The sequence below is a fragment of the Cyprinodon variegatus genome, unplaced genomic scaffold (genome assembly GCF_000732505.1).
Source record: "Cyprinodon variegatus isolate N-32 unplaced genomic scaffold, C_variegatus-1.0 Scaffold84, whole genome shotgun sequence".
Classification (NCBI taxonomy): domain Eukaryota; kingdom Metazoa; phylum Chordata; class Actinopteri; order Cyprinodontiformes; family Cyprinodontidae; genus Cyprinodon; species Cyprinodon variegatus.
Window position 1 is genome coordinate 784,805 of NW_015150537.1, and position 24,074 is coordinate 808,878.

General features: G+C 36.7%; 1 protein-coding gene across 5 annotated transcripts in view; it reads left to right on the plus strand.

The window, feature by feature from the left end:
* The first annotated feature begins 801 nt into the window (after positions 1-801).
* fam13b (family with sequence similarity 13 member B) overlaps positions 802-24,074 on the plus strand; it is a 60,512-nt gene continuing 37,239 nt past the window's right edge. For 4 of the 5 annotated variants that reach the window (XM_015373269.1, XM_015373270.1, XM_015373271.1 and 1 more), the window contains exons 1-3: positions 802-1,060; positions 20,460-20,611; positions 22,321-22,539. In XM_015373269.1, the coding sequence (XP_015228755.1) occupies positions 22,374-22,539 (166 nt within the window). In that variant the 5' untranslated portion in view covers positions 802-1,060; positions 20,460-20,611; positions 22,321-22,373. The remainder of the gene's footprint in view (positions 1,061-20,459; positions 20,612-22,320; positions 22,540-24,074) is intronic. The other variant, XM_015373272.1, reaches the window with a different exon arrangement.

The following is a 24,074-nucleotide window of genomic DNA, read 5'->3' on the forward strand; positions in this document are numbered from 1 at the left end:
ATCTATCTATCTATCTATCTATCTATCTATCTATCTATCTATCTATCTATCTATCTATCTAGTCAACATGGTAAGCCAAAAGTGGAATATAATTTTGGGGCCTGATAGTACTTGTATTGAGAAAGTTCATAAGCAGGAACAAATAATTCTAATATGAGAAAATAGCTGATGTATTTTTTATTTATATATTAATTTTTTTTTTTGTAGGCCTATCTGATTAAACTTTATGGATGTAAAACCTCACATGGTTCAAAATGCAAATTACCTTGCTGATAAGCTATATATATATAGCTATATATACATATATATATATAAATATATATATATATATATATTTTTTTTTTATATATATATATATATATGTAGTATCTGTGCAATTGCTGGATTATGTAAGATAGTCAGATGTGTTAATGAAGACTTGATGTTGTTTTATATGCATTGTAGCTATGAGAGCGGGAATTTCAATTTCAGGGCTATTGTATTTATATTTTATTTAATTTATGCTATAATTAGAGGGCCAATTTTTTTGGTCCTCAGTTTTCAACCAGTCTAAACGCTGTTATTTTGAAATGTTTGAAATGTGGGATTATTAGAAAAGACTCTGGCGGCTGTTTCTCTACCCGTTTTCACAGAAGTTTCCCCATCATATGGCTTGAACAGTAACGAAATAATTCTAAATTAGTGAAGATATTAAACATGATCTCCATCTGTGGCTGTCTACGGAGGCGGGGTCATTTTTTGGCAGCCGCTTCCTGCTGTGCTCGCTCTGAGAGGCGGGGTCAGTATTTGGCAGGTTCGTTCCTGGAGGGTGTGTGAGCCAGTCTCTCTAAGCAACCACTCGCAATCGCAAACGGGCATCCGAGCTAGTCTGAGCAGAAAAAAAAGAAAGAAGAAAAAGCAGGAAACATATTAATTTCGAATATCTCTGCAATGTTCTCGACGATCTTTCTTCGTCGTCTGCTTTGAATCCGTCGAAGTCGCCGTCTGTTCAGACGTCAGCCCCATAAAGCAACGCAGAAATTGATGCATCTTGTGCGGCGGTGCTGTCTGTTTTGACCTGGTAAGGAACCTGATTAGCTTCCCTGCTAACATACCTTCTGCTTCTCAGCATCTCAGACGCTAATGCTAACCGGCTATGCTAACTCTTTCTTCCCCCTTTCTTAAAGCACGGAATGTTCTCGCATGTTTATCACATTTGACCGCTTTTAACTATATTTCAATTTATATTATGAAACTAAGGGACGCACGAGTTTCAAACAATTGTTTTGTCTTTTAACGGCAGCTAACCGCTATCGGCTAGCAGTAGAGGCAATTCTGTCACATCTGTGGCTCCTGTGCTGCTTAGGCTAGATAACTAGAAGAAAGGTTAAATAAAAAAATGTCGCATTATTAAATAATAAATAGAACCACTCAGGGTTTTAGCTTCATAGCCAGTGTTATTCTCGGTATTTGGAATTGTGTACATTGATAAGCAGCTGTGTCTTAACTAAAGGGAGATGGTGGGGGGCAGAATCACCTGTCTATTCTGAGATATAGCTGTTTATATGCTCTGATCAGGGTCGTGTTAAACATGAGCTGCTGTTCTCCCAAATTTAGCTACTAGTTTCGATTTCTGTTGTTTCTGGAGAGCTTCGTCTCCGGTGTAGATGTTTCCTGTGTGGCTGTCCTCATCTGCCTGTGATGGAATGTTCTGGTTCTGGTTCAACGTTCGCCACTAATCGGGTTTCAGCCGTTAGTGTCCAGCCTAGTCTATTTTCTACATGTTCACCCCCACTAACTAACTTATATTCTTAAGGTTATTAATCTGCTATTGTTATGTTTGGTTTTAAAGAGGCCAATCATAAATAAGAAAGTCTAATTGAAGAGTGATTGTTCTTGCGCCATATTGGAGAGAGGCCAAGTAAATACTATATAATTATACCACCGAATACCATAGTCTATACTGGAACAGTTGTTGTTCAATAAGTTATGCCCCCGACCCACTTCCAGAGGAAATTTGGCATGTCAAATTATTTAAATCTCTATAGATTAAATAACGTTTATAGCTCTAAACTAATTGTGGTTTCTGATTTACAGGTGTTAAAACTGAGTCAAGTCTGTGTTTTTGCATTTTTTGTAAGGACGCACAGAACGGAAGACTTTTGATCAAATGAAAGTAACTTGTAGTGATAATGTCCCATTATATAACCTTCTAAAACATTTTGCAAGGTCATATAATGGGCATTATCACCATAAGTTACTTTAATTTAATCAAAAGTCTTCCATGGTGTGAGTCCTTTCAAATACTCAACAGGTTCCATTTCAGACTTTACTCAGTTCAAACACCTGTGAGTCAGAAACCACAAATAGTTCAGAGCTGTAATTTGCTGTTTAATCTATACAGATTGAAATAATTTCACATGCAAAATTTCAGGTCAATCAAACATCTGGAAGTGCCCCTTGTGTATATATACTACTTGATCAGGAGGAATTGTACATCATTCATTAATGAGCTTAAATTGGAATACTTGATCATCTCTAATTATCACCATTAAACAAATATAACAACTTTTCATCACCTGTCGGCCACAACAAAAAATAAAAAAAAAATAAACGTAATTTAAAACAAAATGGATTGTGAGAAGAATTATTAGGAAGAAGGGAAACCACTCCTAGCAAAAAAAGTTTCGTTTTTGTCCACCAATTATTAGAATTCATGCTTTTTGAATCATACCAGCAATTTGAATTAACTAATTAAATATAAACATGCATAAAAATAGCTGATGGCTAGAATTGGGGGGGGAATGGCAGTCGTTTTCTGATCAATGATTGCATTATGGAAACCACTAGCAGGTTACCCAGACAACAACACTCTTCTGTGTGGGAGCTGTTACTGGGGGAAGAAGGCTTAAAGTAACAGCCTGGACATGTCTGGACATGTTGAGGCGTATGTAGACATGTCTGTGGGTCAGAGTGCCGGGGAGCCACACATTAGGCAGATACATTAAAGTTGTAGGAAAATCATATATAAATGTCAAATTAATCTGGCTTAAACATGTATATAAATGTACTCTTTATGAGATGCTATTGCTCCAAAATGTAGAAATATTTTATATTAAAAAAAAATAAATCCTTTTGTTTGTGTTTTTTTTTTGGTTTTGTTTTTTCATTATCTTATGCAGTCCATATAGTTAAATGTCAGCCTGAACACCTAAATTCGGCCAATCATATATCAATGGTCATCTGTCAATCAAATTTTTTTGGGTCATAGCATCTTGATCCATGTGTCGCTGCTAATATACGCAGCGATTGAACATTACTGGTGTATATTTGGAGAACAAATTGTTGGCCGTTTCTCAATTCACAAGAATCCAAGTATGGAGTCGTGTCCTCACCAAGTATGTTCTTAAGAACAACGAAAACTGTGGACTTGGGGAGAATGGGAGCATGCAGCATAAATATGGGTCAACTAGAACAGAAGAGTACTTGTGATGTCACCACACGTTTGGCTAGTCTGGAGCTACTTTTAAACTCCTCTTATTTATTGTCTCTAGATAATAACAGTGGGGGGATAATACATAGATGAACACAAATCGAATGAACATTCTGCCAAATAAAACAAGAAAATTGCCATCATAGCCAGCAGTCCTTCACACAAGGCTATGCCGAGAGAGGACTGCTGCAGACGGGCTAGGATTAGACCTGGCTGCCATTACCCTTGGAGCTCCGCTGGATGCCACTGTCCTCTCATATTCTGAATATACCCATAAAATCGGTAAATGGGCCATAAAATGATGCTTTATAGTATAATGTTCTCACCTCAAATGATCTTAAAAGCGAACTTTTAACTTAATACTCTGAGCTCTGTGAGCGCTCCATTGAAAAGTGACAGAGGAGACTCATCCACGAACTCCGACACAAAATTCTCCTCCTCTTGCCTGTTTCTGCTGTCCATAGCGTTCCTTGACAGTGTCGTTACTAAGTCACCACTTTAGTGCTACTTGGTCCCAATGTAATTTCCCCCTGGGAACCTACCGGTAGTAGCACTAAGTTGCTAACTGGTTAGCAACGATGCTTCCGAGACACCAGCCACAATTAAACCTGCTTGTGAACCTTCCGCTACAGCAATCCCGCCTTCTTGATAAACGACCAATCATTTTACTTTATTCACTCGTGTAAAGTCGTGCACCACTTGGGAGAATTCAGAACTGCAACGTTTGGAACAGCCGTTTCCTTACAACTTTAATAGAGCTAATAGAGTTAGGCCAGAACCTTTGGTCCACTCTATAACGCCTCAAACTCAATGCTATTTCTAACATTTTAAATTGAAAAGGCTTGAAACTTGGAAACAAAGTCCAATGGATTGGTCTTAGATTCTCTTGTTTACTGTTTTTATATTAAATAACTTTTCTGTTTTTGATTCTGGATTTGGAAATGTTTGAATCTCTTCAAAACCTGAAATTTAAGGTTTAGGATGTCTATTCTGTAGGGAATATCCACAGTGAGCGATGCCAAGTAATGCTAACCATTCTCATATTAGCTTTATTTAAAAAATCGGAATCATCATGGCTTTAGAGATCTGTTTTGGAGCAGCTGCTCTCTTACCCATACCATGTTTCAATAGTATTTACACCCTAAGGTATCGATTCTGAAAAAATGCCTGCTTTTGAATCTTCTTATGCTGTAGCAGTAACAGCGGTATTAGAGGAGTCAGCCAACACTTCTCAACTAATCTGAGTTTTACTAAAATAATGAGAAACTGTGCTTGTTGAATCACAAGTTTATTTGTCCTTCTCTAATTATTTGTAACAAGTGGTTTGCTTTGGAGTTGAGCCGGTCCCATCTTTAAAGATTGGATGTCGTAGTGAAGCAGAGAAGCAGCAGGTGCCAGTGGAAAATTGAAAGGAAGCAAATGGCAGAAGATTGTAAAACAGCACAAGAAGGGACCTGGTGTTGATTCAGTTAAGCTATTTATTGGTTACTCAAACTGTCCGTGGCCATAAATAACTATAGGCATCTGTCTCTTACACAAAGGTGATAGCATTTTTGATAAGATTATCCTTTTTACTGCACATATCTAATGAGAGCTGTAAACTGGACTAAATCTGATGGTAGGACAAAGGAGCAGATCTATTAAAATTTTTTTTATATCCATCGGTCTGCAAATGTTTGGAATAGGATTTTGTTTTCAGCAAATTTTTTCTGACCGTCCCTCAGTGTATCCTGACTAGGGCTGCAACTAATGATTATTTTGCAGATCAATTAATCTGATGATTATTTTTCCGATTAATAATCGGATAGTCCAATATTTCTTAAAGAAGATGTTTTACGAATTTAAACCAGGTGAAACCTAAAAAAAACTTAAATATAAAATATATATATATATATATATAATTTTTTTTTTTTTTTTTTTTTTTACAATTTTGATATAATTACTCCTTCTAGTGGGTTGCTCTGTCAGCTAAAGGCATATTTTAGAGTCTCTATATTCCAGTTTACAATTAATCGATTACTGAATTAGTTGACAATTATTTCAGTAATCAATTAATCCAGATTAATCCGATTGTTTCAGGCCTAATCCTGACGCTTACTTCCTACCTCCAACCCTTTCATGTGACATTCATTATTTCTTTGATTTTCTTTTCTTTTTGGATTTCCCTTTCTTTCCTTCATTCCTGTTTTTTCATGAATTTTATTTCCTCTGATGCGCACATAGCTCTTTTTACAATAAGGGAAACCTTTTGATGCGCTTCATATCTTATACTTCAGTGTCCGTTTGGTCATTTGCTTCTTTTTATAACTGGAAAAGTTAAGGAAATTGGTTGAAAGATTTTTATCCTGGACAACCCAGGTGATTGCATCCAGTAATTAACTTTAACAGAACCCATTCCTCCTGGTTGAGCAGCCATTATCTTTGTTTTAAATGTAATTAGTCATAGCTTACATAAACTCTCCAACCTCTCAATGAGCTCTTAAATACATTGTCATACACTAACAGCCATGACCTTGTGTATTCTACTAGAATGCGGTGCCATTAAAAGATTGAGGCAATTAACCTTTATACTCTGTAAGTTTATCTAAGTTGAACCTGGTGGCCTTTATGTGAACAATCTCACGTATGCACAAAGCGATGGTGGGGAAACTCCGGCCTCCCACAGTGTCAGATAAGCCGCATGTAAGATGAGCCAAAGTTTTTATATGGAAGGAAAGTCGGCGAGCACAACAACAACTGGACCGGAGTTGTAATCCCACCGCTGCCTGTAGCGTTGAACAGTTGTTGGCCAGTTTAGCGGTCAATTTAGACTCAGTTGATGGAGTTCAAGCTAAACCATACATGGGTCCAATCTCTTTAAAGCTCGATCCAGACAACCAGGAACTTTCCACATTTAATCCCCGTCTGTGAGTTCTTAAAATCTGATTGTAACCTTATTATTTATCTTTAAAACATTTTTCTTTAAGGCTGCAAACATTTTTCTATCTCTGACACAGTATTACACATGAAATGTAGATTTATTACCCTGAGCTCTTTTAAAAAGCATATCTGAGGATGGAAATCAACTGCTGGGAACTGCATTAAGATAAAGATATTTTGATACAAGGAAAGAAGCTGTAGAAAGGTGCAGAATCCAGCCAAAACTAGCCGAAGGCAATTTCCAGCTGTGCAGCCCGACCTGGTCCAAAGATGGTGTAAGTGGAGAAGGCCTGTCAGATTGTTGATATAAAACAGGCTTTCACTGAAGGGGAAAAAAAAAAAAAAAAAAAGACAAAACTCTTCTTTTATAAACGTTTTGTCACTTGAATCTATAGATGTCAAATAAGGGACTTAAAATGTGATTTCTATTCAAGCAATGAATTAAATTTTAGTCTTTTCTTTATTTCTACTTTAGTTTCTCCGTTTGCAGTAAAAAAAAACTACAAAAAGCTTTCATAACAAATTAAAAAAAAACATGTTTCAATTCCAACCTTATTAGAAAATAAGTATAATTCATTCATACAACAAATTAAAACAAATGAAACATGTATTTAAAAGCTCTTTAAAAAGGATGTTTAAATAAAAATAGCTGCTTTTGAAATCAGCCCAGACTCTCAAGACAAGGTTAAAACAGAAGCTAGTTTTCCCTTATTTATGAGAAATAAAGGATTAATAATAGTCCGGTCTTCCTGGTTTTGGGATTTTCTTTCCTCATTCCTGTTTTTGTTGCTGAATGAGTCAGAAAATGTTTTATATGAATAAAATTTCCTCTGATGCTCGCATAGCTTTTTGTTGTTATATTAGACATGTGTTATATGTTATACTTTAGTGTCCATTCGGCCATTGACTTCTTTTTATAATGGAAAAAGATTAATAGCTTACACATTATTTTATTAAGTTTATTTTAATGACTTGAACTGAAAAATAATGATTAGGCTTATAAAATCTCAAGCTCTGAGTAGTTACATCTTATCTAGTTGTATTTTGTATCTCTGCTTCTATCTCCTTGAACCCCAGTCGGCCTTGGCAGATGGCCACTCATAATAAGCCTAATTCTGCTGGAGGTTGCTTCCTGTTAAAGGAAAAGTCCGGTCATATTCAGAATTCAAACTTCTGAAATTCCTTTAAGTATGAAATTGTTACATACTCTTCAATAATTGATAAGTGTGAAAGTTCTTTACCAGAGACGTCCATGTTTGTCAGAGGACACTACCACCATCTACTGGTTTGTGACATCACGGCGCGGTATCGGCTGTTAATCAAGTCCCAGTGCTGTGTCTGGTGTTTGGCAAAAACACACCATTATCCAAGTCATCTTGAAAACATTATTCTTCGAAATATTGGCTACATATAGCATGTTTTTTCTCTGGCCAGAAGTTCGATGGCAAATCCTCTTCAAGTTGGTAATCCAACGACGAACCAGTGGATCATGAATTGGAAAGGTGAAATAACAAAAAAGATTTCACTTTTACCTAATGTATTACAACATCCATTGCAAATTTTAATGTTGAAGTCCTCTGGAAATCTTAAATAATTGTTGTTGATTGCAGATGTGTCTAATAGTTCCCATTGATTTTGCTGGAGAATGGCGCCAGGCTTATCGCACCGTGGCGTCACTGCCGGAAGATGTCAGGAGTGAGGCGTTACTAGATTTGGGCAAAAATGGCTGGTCCCGGACTCAGTGATAATTATTATTTTTATTTTTTTTACTGATTAACGCTTAATTCATTAAATCACCACGAACGTATTAGTTTTAGGTATAGATAATGATCCATCGATCATTCCTTGCTGACCGGACTTTTCCTTTAAAAGGGAGTTTTCCTCTCCACTGTCTCTACAAGCATCCTTGGTGTGAGGGATTGCTTTCTAGTCAATGAGTCAATGCAATCAGATGGATTTCCTTGGATACAAAACTAAACCAATATGACTGTATGATCTGGTTAAGTTGTCTTTGTAAAGTGTCTTGAGATGACATGTGTTGTGAATTGGCGCTGTATAAATAAACTGAATTGAATTTAACAACAGCTATTGATTTTGATCATAGATTAATCCGGAAACTTTAAAATATTTACTGATCTCCCCCTTTCCTAATACTTGGTAAATTGGGTCATTAGCAGAATAGAGTGGTTTGAGCATTTAAGAGTTTCTCACAAAGACAAGCTTATATATTCAGCATAATTCATTTCGTTAATCTAGAACCAATTCACAGCACGTCATCTCTAGTAAATTTACAAAGTCAACTATTAGTCAGTCACTAAAAAGCATTGTGAAAATGATGTTTAAATAAAAATAATAGCTGTTTTTGAAATCAGTTGACACCAGTTTTCCTGGTTTGGAAGTTTTTTTAAGATGTCTAAAAATATTTTAGACAAGTTGTTTCAAGACACCTTTAAGAGTCATTGATTGGTGGCCAGAAACCACCCGGATAGTTCAAATATCCACTCTGTCACTAGATAGAATAACCATGATCTTCGTTGTAATGATCAAAAACTCTTATCCTCTTATAACAGGTTAATTTGAACCTGTTTATAACTTGACTTATTAAGCAGTACAGGTTAAGCTTATTTTAAAAGCTTTTAAAGGATATAAACTATATTACTCATCTGCCTGAGTGCAGGACAAAAGCAGTGAGAACAAAAATGGAGCCTTGGGCCACACTGAGTAATTGAATATATGAGTGTGACATGATGTGGTTTATAAGAACACTGAGGCTTCGGTGTAAAGATGAGATCTGAACCAAATTAAAAATCCCAAACAGCTTTTAGGGTTTACAGATACCCTCAAATAGAGTAATAGTTAAAAACACATGATGACTCATTTTTGGCCTGATAGCAATCCTGCTGTGAACCAGATGCATGACTTTGCAGGATGCTATTCATCAAGAGTGCTGTATTCTCTAGGTTTTGATTATTAGTATATATCTTTACATGCACAAAATTTTAGATTGTATTTGGATGAAAAAAGCAAACAACTGTATTAAATTGTTTATATGGTCATGAATCATAGATAAAACAATCGATTGGACTAAAAATGTTATGTAAACGTACCGATTGGAATATTCTGACTCGAGTATCTAGCCACTAAAAGTAGAAAAACATCATGTTGATGAGGGCTGTACTTGCACTCTTAGGCCCCGTCCACACGAAGTCAAACTCTGGCCTAAACGCACAAATTTTTCACCAAACCAGCCTCTCATCCATACGAAGCCGGCGTTTCGGGGTCTGTAAACAATCTTTTTTTCATTAAGCCTTTCGGAGTGGGAAGATTTTGAAAAACCGTTTTCGCGTTTCCATCTTTAAGGTCTGACTGCATTTTTTTTTTTACACGCATGCGTCATAGCGTCGCCTCTAAACACGCATGCGCGACACAGTATCACAACAAGAATGGCGCCGTACTGTGTTGAATGGTTACTGCTCATGCTACTCACCCTGCTGTCGGGCTTACAACAGAATCTTCTTCTTCTGGAATATCTCCAGGAAGAACAGAGCAATATAGACGACATAGTTCATCACCTCAATTTGACTGAACCACGAAAATGGACCCGCAGGGCCATTTTCCGGTTTGGTTGTTGTATAAATGTTACTGCGCATGCCCAACATTTCGTTGCCTGTTTTCGCCTATTTTTGCTTTGGCACCACAGCGCCACTTACAGGCCTGGCATACATTTTGCAGCGTTTTCATGCATTCGTGTGGTCGATCACATTTATTTTACGTCTTCGTCTTTATGATAAACGTTCTGGAAAATATTAGCGTTTCGTGTTCGTTTTGACTTCGTGGGGACGGGGCCTTAGTTCAGCTGGATTCATTCTTTCAGAATAACTTGATTCTAACAAATGTTTGCAATCACCCTTCTCAGTCAAATTGTGATTTCATTCTGATCTTGCCAAATCCAATATTCAGATTGGCTGTAAACGTAGCTGTAGTTCAAAAGATTGTTGGTGCATTTTTATACATCACGTCTCGGTCTTATTTGCAAATCTAACTATACTAATTTATAAGAGAAAGATAAATAGTAGACTTAGAGTTAGACAGACTTTATTCGTCATTTTGTTTACACAAGGTTAAAACAAAAAGAAATTTCGTTTGGAAAAGCTCTCTGGACAATTTTATCTTTTTTAAAAGTACAGCCTTGAAAAATAGTAAAAAATTAAATAAATTAATAAATATATAAAAACAATGATATAAACCTGACTGTAAATTTCCAGTTCTAACGTTTTTTTTTTTTTTTTTTTTTTAATATATAATGATAAAATATAATAAATATAATAAAATAGTAGTGTTAGCCTCTGTATCTTCATCATACCCCTAATTTGGCCACATAATTGGGCAGCCTCTATGCTTTAGTTTGTATTTCATCTGACAGCTTGAGTGCATTAGCAGACAGTTGGATAAAGTGTGTGCAGAGCAGCTGGTTGGGCTGCAATAATCTGGGGTGAGAACATGCCCTCAGTAGGTTTAAAGGCACTAGTTGAGCCGCTCAGCATCTGCTGACTGTTTAAGGGTGCACAGTCATGGAAATCGCATGAGTTACCTTTAACCGCTGTTAGGTCATCATTGGTTGGTTTTGTGTTTATGTTCCCCATCACTTCATCCAAATGTGTTTCAAAAGCATTTTTTTTTTCATTTTGATTAAAAAAAGAATCATAATATTGTAAATCATATTAAAATGATAAAAGTGGAACGGTAAAGGTTTTAGGGTGTATTCACACCTGCCACGCCTGGTTCACTTTAAACAGACTAGTTTGTTTCCTGCCTTGGTCTGGACCAAACAACTGCACCAACACTCATTTTTTTAGGTGGTGTTGGACCACCTCCAAAGGTATGACCACAGGAAACCTTCTGTGGTCATACCTTAAAACACACTGTTTTGGACTTATCAAGTCACCATGCCTGAACCTGTAATCATGGTGAATGTCCTAAAGGCATACCTGCCTTCAGTTGCTTAGCAACACTGCAGCCAGCATGCTATGTTTCAGTGCATGTAGAGCACATCGTCTCCTTCTGCTTGCATCATGGATCAGCTGACTCTTCCATTTAGATGTTGGGAAACCTGCTTGGAAGGAGCCTTCAACTGATTTCTTTTTCCTCCATCTCCGTTTCTTTGCTCCAATCTGGAGCAAAGAAACTTGGAAAGCAGTACAATATAAAAGCAAATTAAATCAACAAGAAGTCTGCTTTTGGGTTTGAACAAATGAACAACCCATAGGACTTCACCTTATTTTAAATTATTTCTTAGTTTCTTCTAAAAAACATATTTAAACCCAAATTAATCCACTTATAAAATACCAGGGTTTATGTTTTATCTACTGCTGTTGTGTTTTATGTATTTATTTATTCCAGAAAAGCAGTAGAGGTGTTTGTAAATGACACCCAAACATTTAGTTTGGTCGTTTTTTTTTCAACATTTTTGTGTTCTTGTTGCTATGCAGATTTAGGAAAGTCCCATCTTAAATGTCTCCTTACACTCTGCATTTTGTTTTCCTGTTTGAATACAGGAAAGATTTTCCCTTTAAAAAAATAGTTTGGGTTTCTCACTCACAGACCTAGAAATTAAGCATCTTAGAATGGAAAAAAAAAAAAAAAAAAAAAAAAAAAGAAGTTTTAAAAACTAAATTCTGCTCAGCATTTTTTCTTCAGAGAAAGTTCTATGAAGTCCAATTTTCCCTGTTAGTGTTGAGAAGCCTGAGTAGACCCATTGATTCAACCTTGACCCAATAGATCACCCTAAACTTGGCGGTAACATTGCTTGGCTCAGAGTCTAAAATAGCAAAGTCTGTTTTCCGGCAGCAAATTCAAGAACCAGGTCCTTTAGATCCCTGTCTACAGTGTGACAGAACTGTGCTTCATTTGGCTCCTTTATCTTGAAAAATGTTTAGGAATGTATACAATGGCTGAATTCTATTTGTATCTTCGATAGAATCAGCAGATATAGTGCCTGAGGTACATGCATATTTAGTCATTCAAAGATGTCTATATGTGTCGGTGTGTTAGAGGAAAACACTGCTTCTTTTCTCAGAGTAGTTGCAGAGTAGCTCCTTAATTAATGTAACTAAAATGCTTTGTGTGACACTTCCTGTTCTCTATGTAAGATGAATAAAGGTTAAAATGCAGAGTCAGTCTGCCTGCTCATTGTTTGCATGGCGCTCAGTCTGCTCCTGTGTCGGCCTACTCTCACAGCTTGTGTTTTGATCTATTGTTTACACCAAGAAAAACACGCACAGATGGAAACTACGAGACTTTTACTGTTCAACATAAGCTCTAAGTTCTGTGTCGGATACGGAGCAAGCGCTCTTATGATGGATCAGACCGTAGTTATTCACTGATATTTTTACAAGATGTTTGAAATACTCGTGACTCTCACTTCCTCAAGGCCTGTCCAGGATATACACACTGTGGGGCGGGGGTAAAGGCAGAAGGTTGCTTGAAGCCCAGCCACATTGCCTCAAAGGTAGATTGGTTCTGTAACTGTATTACTAAAGATCCAACTCATTCTGCTTACTGTGAACAACAGATATCACTAACATTTGCACCAAGTCAACAGTGGACAGTGTTCTGTTATGCCGCTTTTCTTTCACATGATCACATTGGGATCTAAATTGTGACAACATCCTGATGAGTAATTACTCTAAACCTGTGTTTACTTTTGACTTATGAAGGTGCATATTAATTTCCCAGTGTCACTTGGTGGTTTAAAGTTTAACTTTAATTTTTTTTATAGATTATAATTTTTTTATCTATAGATTAATAATTTTTAGTTTTTTAATGATACTGCTGAGAGCATGCATTTTAACACGGTTCAAACGACACTGATTTAAATTTAGCCCGCATATTCCCTATCATCTTTATTTTTGCCATCATCCAGCATTAGCTTTTGGAGAAGTGTCAAATATTTGATCCAAACAGCAGTGTCAGTTGTGACCTGACATATTTTGCTGCTTTGATTGAAAGGAACAATAGATGTTAGTATGAGAGCTGACATTTTCCTATAGAACTATGAAATACTAGATGTCTGGGTCAAAGCTTCACACAAATTCCACTATAAGTTTCAGATAAAACCAGAAAATGTGTTTTTATTTCACATCCATTTGTAGTCTTTTAAAAACTGAAGTGTTTCATTGTTTGTTGGTGATTGGAACCAGCTTACATTACTTTGGATGCTGAAGTGAATCAGCTCTTGCGCTGGAAGCAGTTTTAGAGTCTAATGTCAGATGGTGATGATGTTTTATGGTTATGGCCTAAGCTATGTAAACAAACATCTATTTATTTTCTCTTTGGTTTAAATCTAAAAAGGCTTAAAGTGCTTTGTATCTAAAAAAAAAAACTTTTCATTGTTTGTCATGTGTCTGTATTCATAATCCAAATAGTGATGGGGAGGTTGTTAATTGGTAACATTTTTACATGGAGGGAGCTTGTTTTTGTAGAACTTTCCCCCTCAGTGGCATCAAACCAAACTTGATGCAAATGTGCCAACAGAGTGGCGCTTTTCATCCACTCCCACAGCTTCAAATATAGAGCTGCATTTGTGTTTCAGCTGTGGGCGTTGAAGGCTTGTTCTGTGCAGAATGTCGAGGATGGATGTTGTTTCGGCATTTAACTGTGCATTAGGCCAGTGAACATTACAAGCAGCATTCAGCGGAAAAAAGGTCAGAATAGATGTTTCTAACTGGGTTGATGGCTGTTTGTAGAGGAAGATGAGCTCTTCAAACTTCTACGCCTATAATGGAGCCTTGGCCTTCTGTAGATTGGGTTCTGATGCAGACTGATAGTTTCATGTACAACGAATAATGAAAAAAACAAATAAGATTTTATTTCAGAATTGATTCTCTGCCTTATTTTTATAAAGTTTTCTTTTATTTTAACTATGTTTATCACACTGGTTGGATTGTGTTGAGGAATGCCTTTAATTTGCAGAGAAAATTAGACAGGCATCAATTTGGTTAGATGTTTTCCACACCTTCAGAATAAATGTAGGAAATAATCATCAATGTCTAACTTGCTGTATCACAACAAGAATGTAGAAGCAGAAACTCTCTGAAAACAGAGAAATTAATTTATTGCTGAGGGTCAGTCAGGCAGGAGCAGATAAAGTAGGTTAGAAGCAGAGAAATTCTCCCTCTGAATTAAAAGCAGTGATTTGTCTTCTAGTTGCCATCGTCTTACCTGCCCCGCTTCAGCTTTCCCGTCACCTCTGTTTCTCCTTTCCATTCATTCCTCCAATCTCTCCCTCATTTATCATTTATCTCTTTGGCCCAAATCAGCAGTTTTTCTGCCTTCTGTCTAAATAGAATCAGAGTTGTAGAAATAAAAGCAAGTTTTAACTAAATGCCTGCAATTTGATTCATTCCTTTTCTCTTAAAGTAAATCAGTTGTAGCAAAAATAAAACTCAGATGAGATAAACATGATTACTTGTCATTTTAAAGCCTAGTGAATCGAGTTCACTTTTGGGTAACATCAAGTCAAACATTTTAGTGAAAGGAAACAGAAGTTTTTTTTTATATTTGCTGCAACTATCTTATTCTGTGATGAACTATTTCTGGTCTGACCCAATGTTACTGTATTTGGATTTCCCTTAATAGGGTAGCAGCGCTTTGCTTCTAAATCCACCCTAACGCAGCTCTAAATGCTGCTGGTAAAAAGCTAAAGAAATAGGTCCCCTGTTGAACTGTACCGTTTTGCATTTTTTCCTCTTATGCGCAATGCTGTCAATGAGGAAGTGCAATGACATAGCTAAATTCTCCATGCAATGAACATTTTGTTCTTAAGATTTCATGTCCTCATTTTATCCTTGTCAAGTTCTCTTTTTTTTTCCTAACGGTTCTTGTCACACTGGAACCTTTTGGTAACACTTAACAAAGAGGTTCTCCTTATAGATGGTAAATAATTTGTTCACAGATCACCTGTAACCTTTTTACAGCTCATTCATAAATGTATTTCCATGCACTCAACGTCTTGTGCTTAAAACGTTTTTATAAATGCTTGTTATGCATACAAGGTAGTAATTAAGTCTAAAATGTTAAATACAGGCAGCACCAGATTAAATGCAGAGTTCAACAGATTAGGCTCACTATGTGCTCACCCTTAGCTAATGAGTAATACATTTTTATAAAGGAGTGGAAGTTTTCACAGATTAATTAACAACCTACCTATAAAACATTCTTAGCCATTTACAGCAGGAGCCTCGTTGTAAGTTGGCACTGACCTATTATATAAACAAATATTCTATTTGCTACTTTACTTTTAGCTGTTTATGTACTACGTTTTAAAAGCATTTGTATGACATAGCATTGATGTAGAGCATCTTTATTATGTCCTTACAGTTTTATATTAACCTGCCAAATGACTAGAGACGAAAATTAGCGATCAGCAATCTCACATATTTACTCTGTTAATTAATATTTGTCCCTTTTTATATATAAACAATAAAAGAAAAATTTAAAAATGCAGTTTTCAAATAAAAAAAATACCCAAACTAATCATCAGTCTACATACTGGTTGCTAAAAGTCTTTATCATCAAGCTATGCTTTGTGGTGTTTTGGGTCAGCAGTGGTTCTAGCGTTAAAATTCGAATATGGTGGTCATTTTTGCCCATTCTCTCTTCCTTATTGTTAAGTCGTGAACTCTGACCTCATATAGACACTAAAGGGTGCTTGTGTTTAGCTGTTCTGGGGAGGGGTTGCGGGGGCTTCCAGCCTGATGGATCTCACATTATTTTTTATTCTCTGCATATTGGGAGATGTGGTGTTGCTTTTAAAAACTTCTTAGCCTACTTCCGTTTGTCTGGTAGGCTCTGGTTCTGGATGTCACTAGTCCTGGGTTTGGCTTGTGATCCCAAAGTGTGGTTCTCGTTAAGTTAATGCATGACTTTAAGAAAGTATATTGTTTGACAGATTTCCTCAACCAGTGGAATCATCTTTTAAAAACCACAACCTCCTATTTTTGTTGGATATTCCGATTTCTTTAATCTGAAATAGTAAAAACAGAAATGTGTAAGGAGTTAAAGACTTATTTACCGCACCGTGAAGCTTGACCTAAAAGTCCAGATGGCTGTTAGCTGAGATCTGTTGTTTAAAGCTACAAGTTTAACTAAAGGAATTAGTCCAGCCAGCAGCCACCTAATAACATCCACCGCTGGGCTCGGCTCAGGTTCTGCAGCATGTGTCTGTAGGCAGGATAAATTGTTTTGCATTTTCTCTCTGTTTGGTTGTGACAACAGAAGCTTCATGGTATGAACCCTCATTTCTGAATGCTTTGAATACAGCAGACTGATACACTGTGAAGTGGAGAAGTGCAGGTATATCCACTGAGAGAAATGGGAAGTGCTCGTCTCAGTTTAAGCTGATTAATAATAGACTTCCTGTCATGTAGGTTACTGCAAACTAATCGCTCACTGTTAGTTGAAAATTAACATCTGGTGTAAAGACAAATCCAGTCTGTATCTGCAACATGTTATCACATAGTGCTTTTTCATTAATATTTAAGAAAAGGTTGTTGTCTTTGCTTCTTGGTTCCTTGTCAGCATAACCGAACCCTTTTGGACGTCTGACAGAATGCGCCATGTTAAAGCAAACCAACGGTGACAAGCGGCTGTTGTCGTTCCATCTGTGATGGGACAGATGGCTGTCTCCGTCACATGTTAAGTGACTGATGGGAGAGATTTCTTTCTGCATACTTGGCTTGCCACGTGCTTTAGGGTGTGTGCTTGTTTGTATGCGAAAAGTCAACCTCACTCTGTAGAAAGCAATAAGCTATCAGTTATTCTCATCCTGATGGTTATGTAAAACCTGGGCCAGTATCCTAGTACGTGTTTATCTGTTGTAGTTTAAGGTACCTTATGTACAGCAGATACAATCTGCCCATTTGTCAACAAATTTTGTTTGTGTTCTGCTTGATTTAATTGGTGCCTCTATCTGTTTTTAGTTGGTTGGTTGTCAAGTATGAAGAGTTTTGTTGTTGTTTTAGACTTCTATAATCCTGCTAGATCAATAATAGTCATACAGCGGGATACAATTTGGAGAAAATTAACTGATTCATTTCTACAGCTAGTTTAATATTTAAGGGTTATTGTAGATGTTTTCTTTGTTCTGATGAAAAGTGCCTGCAGACAGATTAATCACAGCAGGATTCTTTTGCTTTCATCTGCCTATGTTGGCTCATTATCTAACAGGTGATGAAAGGATTTGGCCGGTTTGAAGCTGAGCGACCAACTCATGGATGTCTAACTGTTTTCGGCAAGGTGTACAGTTGCTGCTTGCAGGTATCGAACCGGTGACCTTTCAGTTGAAAGCTGCCTCCCTGCAGAGAGGTGCTGAGGCTTCTCATCTGAATGTGGGCAGGTGCTGCTTTTAGAAACCAACTGAAATCTGATATAGAAATGGCTCATTTAAATTTACTGCCCCTACCGCTCAGCAGTGGGCAGTCAATGGATGTGGTGTGATGGGTCTGAGTTTTAGCTTTCCTGTTTCTGTTGTGAGACCCGTTTTCCAATTCATCACAGATCTTCACAGGTAATTGCATATGTAATTGGCTGATTAAATGTGGACTGGTAGCCTGCTTGCAATTTGCTGCTGTAAACTTTTGAAAATCAGAAAATATAACTATTTAATAGTTTATTGATTTACAGAGAGGATTTTTTTTTTAATGGTTCGGAGAGTAAGCTTGGCTCAGTTATTACAGGTGGTGACCTAAAGGATGATTAGCCCATAAAGAGTATCCTGGTACTGGTTCAGCTTTGATATATCAGGATATCCATCTAAAAACAAGTTAAATTTGGCTGCATTTTATCTATGAAACATGGAATTAGAACAGAGAACAGCTTCAGTCTGATTTTAAAGTAGGGCTTGCTGCTGGTTCAGAATTTTGGGTCCTCTGATCGCATGTGTGGATGTGTTCACCCGCCTGTCTTTAGGTCTGATTCAGGTGGAATGTGTTGGATCTAAAAGGAAGAGATGGCATTGTTCTATTTAGACCTTCAGAATTAGCCATTTTTGTGCACACAAGCAAGACATTAGACTTCAACGGATTACAGTAAACGCAGTCCGCTTTGTGTCCCAGCAAAACAGCTGATGAATATGTGCATCATCCACTTGTTACATTTAACATATGCTGGAGTTTAATTTTAGCTCAGTTTGCTCTGAGTATTTGGCTAGAGAAACAACTTTAATCCTCAATAGTAAGAACTTTGACCCAGTACAAACATTTCCTATGAAACAAAGGGATTTTCTTTAGCTTTTAAAGAGGCTTACTTGCTGAAAACGCCAGCTGAGCTGTTTTGGGGAGGGAAAGAGGCTGAAGAATGCTTTTTTAGTCAGAAGTCATTAAAAGCAAACACATAGCTGCTGAAACCAAGGTTTAGTTAATGAACTTTTGGGGAAACAAACTCTGATGAAGCCGTCATCATTGTTTTGTTTTGATTGCGGATTAAAAAACTCAAACCCAAAGGAGAAAAAAGATGCTTTTAAGTTTAATATCTTTAGGGCTGCAACTAATGATAACTTTCCTTATCAATAAATCTTTATTGATAAATAATCTGGTAGCAAAAGGTTCCTTAAATAATAATAATAAATATAAATTACCTTTTTTTTTTTTTTTTTTTTTTTTTTTTTTTTTTTTTTTTACAGACAGTTAACTATTAATCGATTACTAAATTTGTTGACAATTACAGCAATAATTTATTAATCTGATTAATTGTTTAAGCCCTAAATATCTTTATGAACATGTTGCAACTTGCTTTTGTAACATTATAAACTCAGTATAATGTAGTAAAATGAAGCTGCTTTCTCAACCTACACAAATTTATAAATGTTTACTGGGGGTAGAAACCTCTGGTTTTTAGAACTTTAAATGCCTGGGGTTTTGTACATGTTTTAATATAGAAATTAATAACGATGAAGGGGCCAATAAAGGGAATCATACTTAATGATTAACGTTATAAAAGATGTTCTGCCAGGTTTGTATCTTAAACCATAACTTGTTGCTGTTCTTGTGCTTCATCAACTTATTCCGTTGTGGAAAACTTGTGGTGTTAATGTTTAAATATGCTGACATGTTTCCCAGTGGAGATCAGTTAAGCTGCAATTCTGTGCAGATACTCAGTCATCTGGATCATTGCAACTACAGCAGCCTCAAACCCAAGGCAACCGGACTTTAGTTCAGTTTTCATGAACACGTTTGAAGACTCCTGGACGGAAGTCTAAAGGTGTTCAAAAAAAGAAGCTAAGTTCCAGTTGCCTCTAGTTTAAGGCTGATTCAGCAAGCAGTTAAACTCTTCTTTAGTTTTCATGCTGCTAGCCACATGTAGAGATTTAATTCATGCTCCCATGTTTAGCCTTGAATGTCACAGTAATTGTAAATGTAAAAATGTTTATTCTGCTGTTTCTACCTCAGACATTGGTAAAACTTTCCAAACCAAAAAAAAAAGAAATCTGATTTCATTCTTGAACTGCTTCAACCAATAAATATGTTATAATAATGTCAGTTGTGTTTGAAAATAATAGGGGAAACACTTTTTTGTAAAGATAATATTTTTTCTCCTGGTTTAAGATTTCCTTTTTTCTTAGATTTTTTTTAGATTTGATTTGCTTTTTGGATTTTGACTATATCTGATTAATATTTATTTAAATGTACTGATTTGTGAATGTTTTAAGGACTAATGTTCAAATGAAATCTCATCTTAAGGGAGATGTCGCCTCTAAGGTAGAGCAGAGCAGTTGAGTTTTGAAAAGGCTGCAAGCATCTGATTTGGTCTCCACAGGCTGCCACTCTGACCCTGAGGCACTTAAAGACGCTCAATGCTCTCTAAGGATCCACTTTTCATTGGAATGTAAAAATTCTAATGACAAAGATTTGTATATCCTCCATGCAGAAACAGACTGTGGCCTATACAATCTGTGTGGGTATAAAACAATGTTTATCTGGGAAACTGCGGAATGTTAATTTGAAGGGAAAAAATTGCTTTCTGACAGTATGCTAACTGAAAATGCTTCGTCTTTCCTTCCTTTTGTCCTCAGTGAAGCTAGAAGAGAGTCCTGCTAGAGGATTAGCGGTCTGTCAATGAGGAACTACCGGCTCATCTTTTGCCACAACCTGAAGCAGCCATAGATGGTCCAGTGGTCCACTGGCCAGAGGAGGAGAAGATAGGACACACTGTCACTGCTACACGGTAAATATACGCAACACTTACACCAGTTTGTATTTCTACCAATATTGCAACTTTCTATTAGAAAAATCTATTTAATTTTGCTAATAGCACACCGGACATTTACCCAACCCAGTATATTTCTGACCTTAACTTAATTCACAACATAGCTCTACAATAAACCCCTAACATTAATTATCAGATAAGGAAATACACCAGAAAAGGTCCTAAATATGTAACATGAACAATTACACACACGCAAAGCAAAATCCAGCTAGGTAATTTCAGATATAGACAGATGTTGAATGGAAAACTCGAGCTTGTCTATAAGATCAAATTCAAACTTCTAATATGTAGATATATGTAAATTAAATAAATGAAATACAAAGTTAACTGAACTTGTAAATTATATATTTTTAACGTGTGACTGTCCTTTTAATTCAGATGCAAATTGAATTATATTTAATAACTTGTTTCCTACCTTTTGCATTGGATATTTTTTAGTTGCAGGAGAAGCAGTTCAGTCTGCTGGCTTGTTTGTCTGTGTTGACCCTTCTGCTGGCTTCCTAAACCTCAGATAAAAAGCACTGTTTTCTTATGCCATTGCTAAGATCCCATTTTAACAAGCATTTAATAAGCTCAAGTAAGACATGAAAACATGTTTGCTTTTGCTCTTTAACTGGCCCCCAGAGGCTGCCTTCATTTGAATAGCCATGAATTTATAATGTAATTTAAGAAGATGTTTTTTTTTAAAGGTAAACATAGATAATATACAAAATAGTGCTTTAAACTATATACACAGCACAATCCTGCTTTGCATGTTAATAAGTTATTGAGCTTGTTGGAACTACTTTAGATCCTTGCAATGATCGCATATGATGGTGTGCAGGAAGGTAAGAATCACAGAACAGTGGAAGCATCACAATGAGGGTTCCAAAAGTTAGAAAGAAGGCCTGACGTGATATAATTTCAACGGATAAAGTTATTGCCATAACTGACAAAAAACAATGATTTCATGATTTCTTATAATGTAGAACCATCACAAATGTTCTGTAGACTTGATGATGAAGGAGGAATTTAAACTAGCACAAAAATTAAGATGGCTAATTTTAACATATGAGGAAGTAGGGAGTCTTGTCATTGCTCATCAGAACAGCAGTATTAAACTAGTCTTTGCTTTGAAATGGTTGTGGGGAGGATTGAGGTTTCATTCTGTCATTGTTTCGCCTAACCAACCTCCGCATTGAAAGAATTCTTCCTACATTTTTTATGTAACTTTTATTGTAGATGGTGCAATTTAATCATGTTCATATAGTTTAACTCTGGGTCAAATTCAAAACTTGTACATTTCCTCAGTTTTTAACTACTGCACCGTAACAGTACTGTGACTGAAACCGAACATTTGGTGATGTTCCTCCTCCATCTGATGAGTAGACTCTGCGCCATCTGTCTTTGTTTGCATTAATATTCCTCACCAACTGACTGAAATCAACATAGAAGAAAAATTAATCCTGCAGATTTTTTTACCTGGCGCTTGTTTTGACTTTCAACTCATTCTTTATTATTCCAAATTTTAAGAACATAACAGGGTTTATTTGCCTCTTGTTACAGGTATCAAGCTTCTTTACATAAAAATATTTCTTCTCCCTCCTCTATAGACCACATCCACTGATGTTTTATATAATTTGCTGGTGTCACCTTTTTATTGTTTTGTTTATATTTCCTTTTTGAAGACGTGAGGTTTCAGCGGGATTGTGGAGAGGAGGAGGCGGCGGAGGAGGAGGCCATGAGGAAGAGCGTGTCTCCATTGCCAGGCAATGAGGGCGAGGGGTCAGCCGGCACCACTCGGGTTTTCGGCATTCCTTTGGAGGAAGTGACCCGCGCGCACACGGTCAGCGGAGTAGAGGTTCCTGCATTGGTCAAACACCTGGTGGACTACATTGAGGAGCACGGTTAGTGACAGCAGCACACTCCAAGCCTGTAGTCCAGCAATGCATCATTTCTGAATCCAATCAAATTACACAAAGCTCAATTAGCAGATGCTTGAACATGTATTACCATTTAGCAGGAAGATATCAAACTGCACAATTAGTCAGATCTCAGATAAAGTCTCAGATGTTTTTAGGATCAAGGCTCCAGTTGACCTCTTGTGACCTGTGGCTCTGCCACAAAAGAACCAAAGTATGTGAGACTGTTAGATGGAGCTGTGAAGACAGCATCAGATAGCTCCACCCTTGACTTCCTTTTTCATTACATAACAGTTTTTTTTTAACTTCAGACGCATCAAAAATCCAGACCTGATAAGGAGCAGACTGAAGCCTCCCGCACCCATTCTTTATTCTTCTGTGCACTGTATGTCTGGAACCTTCTGGCTACAGGAATTCAGTAAAGTTTTGCAAATAAGAAATTTGCTAGAGTGAGGGCGAAGGAAAAAAATATATTTTTCATTTGTAACTCTGTTAATCTAACATAAAAATCAGTTCAGTGGAGGCAGAGCTTGAAGCACCAGTAAGTTTCTCATTTTTAACACAAGCATGGGTCTTTCTGAGGTTTCCATATTCCCCTTGTGCAAATATGGGTTCTCTGAGGTTCTCCAGCATTGTGGCACAGTCCAAGGACATTCTTATTAGGTTAACTGTTGAGAATGTCCATGGTTGCTGTTTTGGTTTCCCGGTGGAAAAACTGGAAATTAGGCTTGTCCCGATCCGATCCACGTATCGGATCGGGACGCCGATATTGGCAAAAAAATGCGTATCGGCAAAGCATGTAAAATGCCGATCCAGACTGCCGATCCAGTTTTTAAAAAAAAATCCAGTCCGTATTTTCCAGTTTCGCCGATTGAAACGATCCACTCCCCTATTTTGCGCCAGTGTTTCCCTGTTTTGCATTTTTATTAAAACTTACAGTAATACTTGCACCTTTAACTGTTTACGGTTTTACTGTTCACTGTGCAATTTCAGATTGCTATTCATAATTTTGTCCAGTTTGTTTTTATCTCTTAATAAACAGATAAGTTTGTTGTTACCAAGCATTGTGTTTTATTCAATCTCACCTAATTTAGCTGACTAGATGTTATCAAGAGTACTAAAACCCTTTTCAACATGAGTCTTACAACTAAGGCTAAATACTTTAACTTAAACTTAAATACATGCTCGGATAGGCTGGTATCGGCCAGTATCGGTATCGGATCGGAAGTCCAAAAACAGTATCGATATCGGATCGGAAGTGCAAAAATCTGGATCGGGACATCTCTACTGGAAATAGAATCCATCCCTCCATGAGAACGGAAGGATTTATGTTTAATGAATGAAACCTTTAGGGTTTTTAGAAGCTCTTAAACAGCAACATGATATAAGAAATAAAAAATTCTAGAAGCTTGCTGAAGACCAATTTAGGTTCAGGTTTAATATTTAATGATTAAAAGAGGAAAAAGTCTATAGACTGACACTGTTACCCTGATGTGTTTATCTCCTCTTAAAAGACAGTG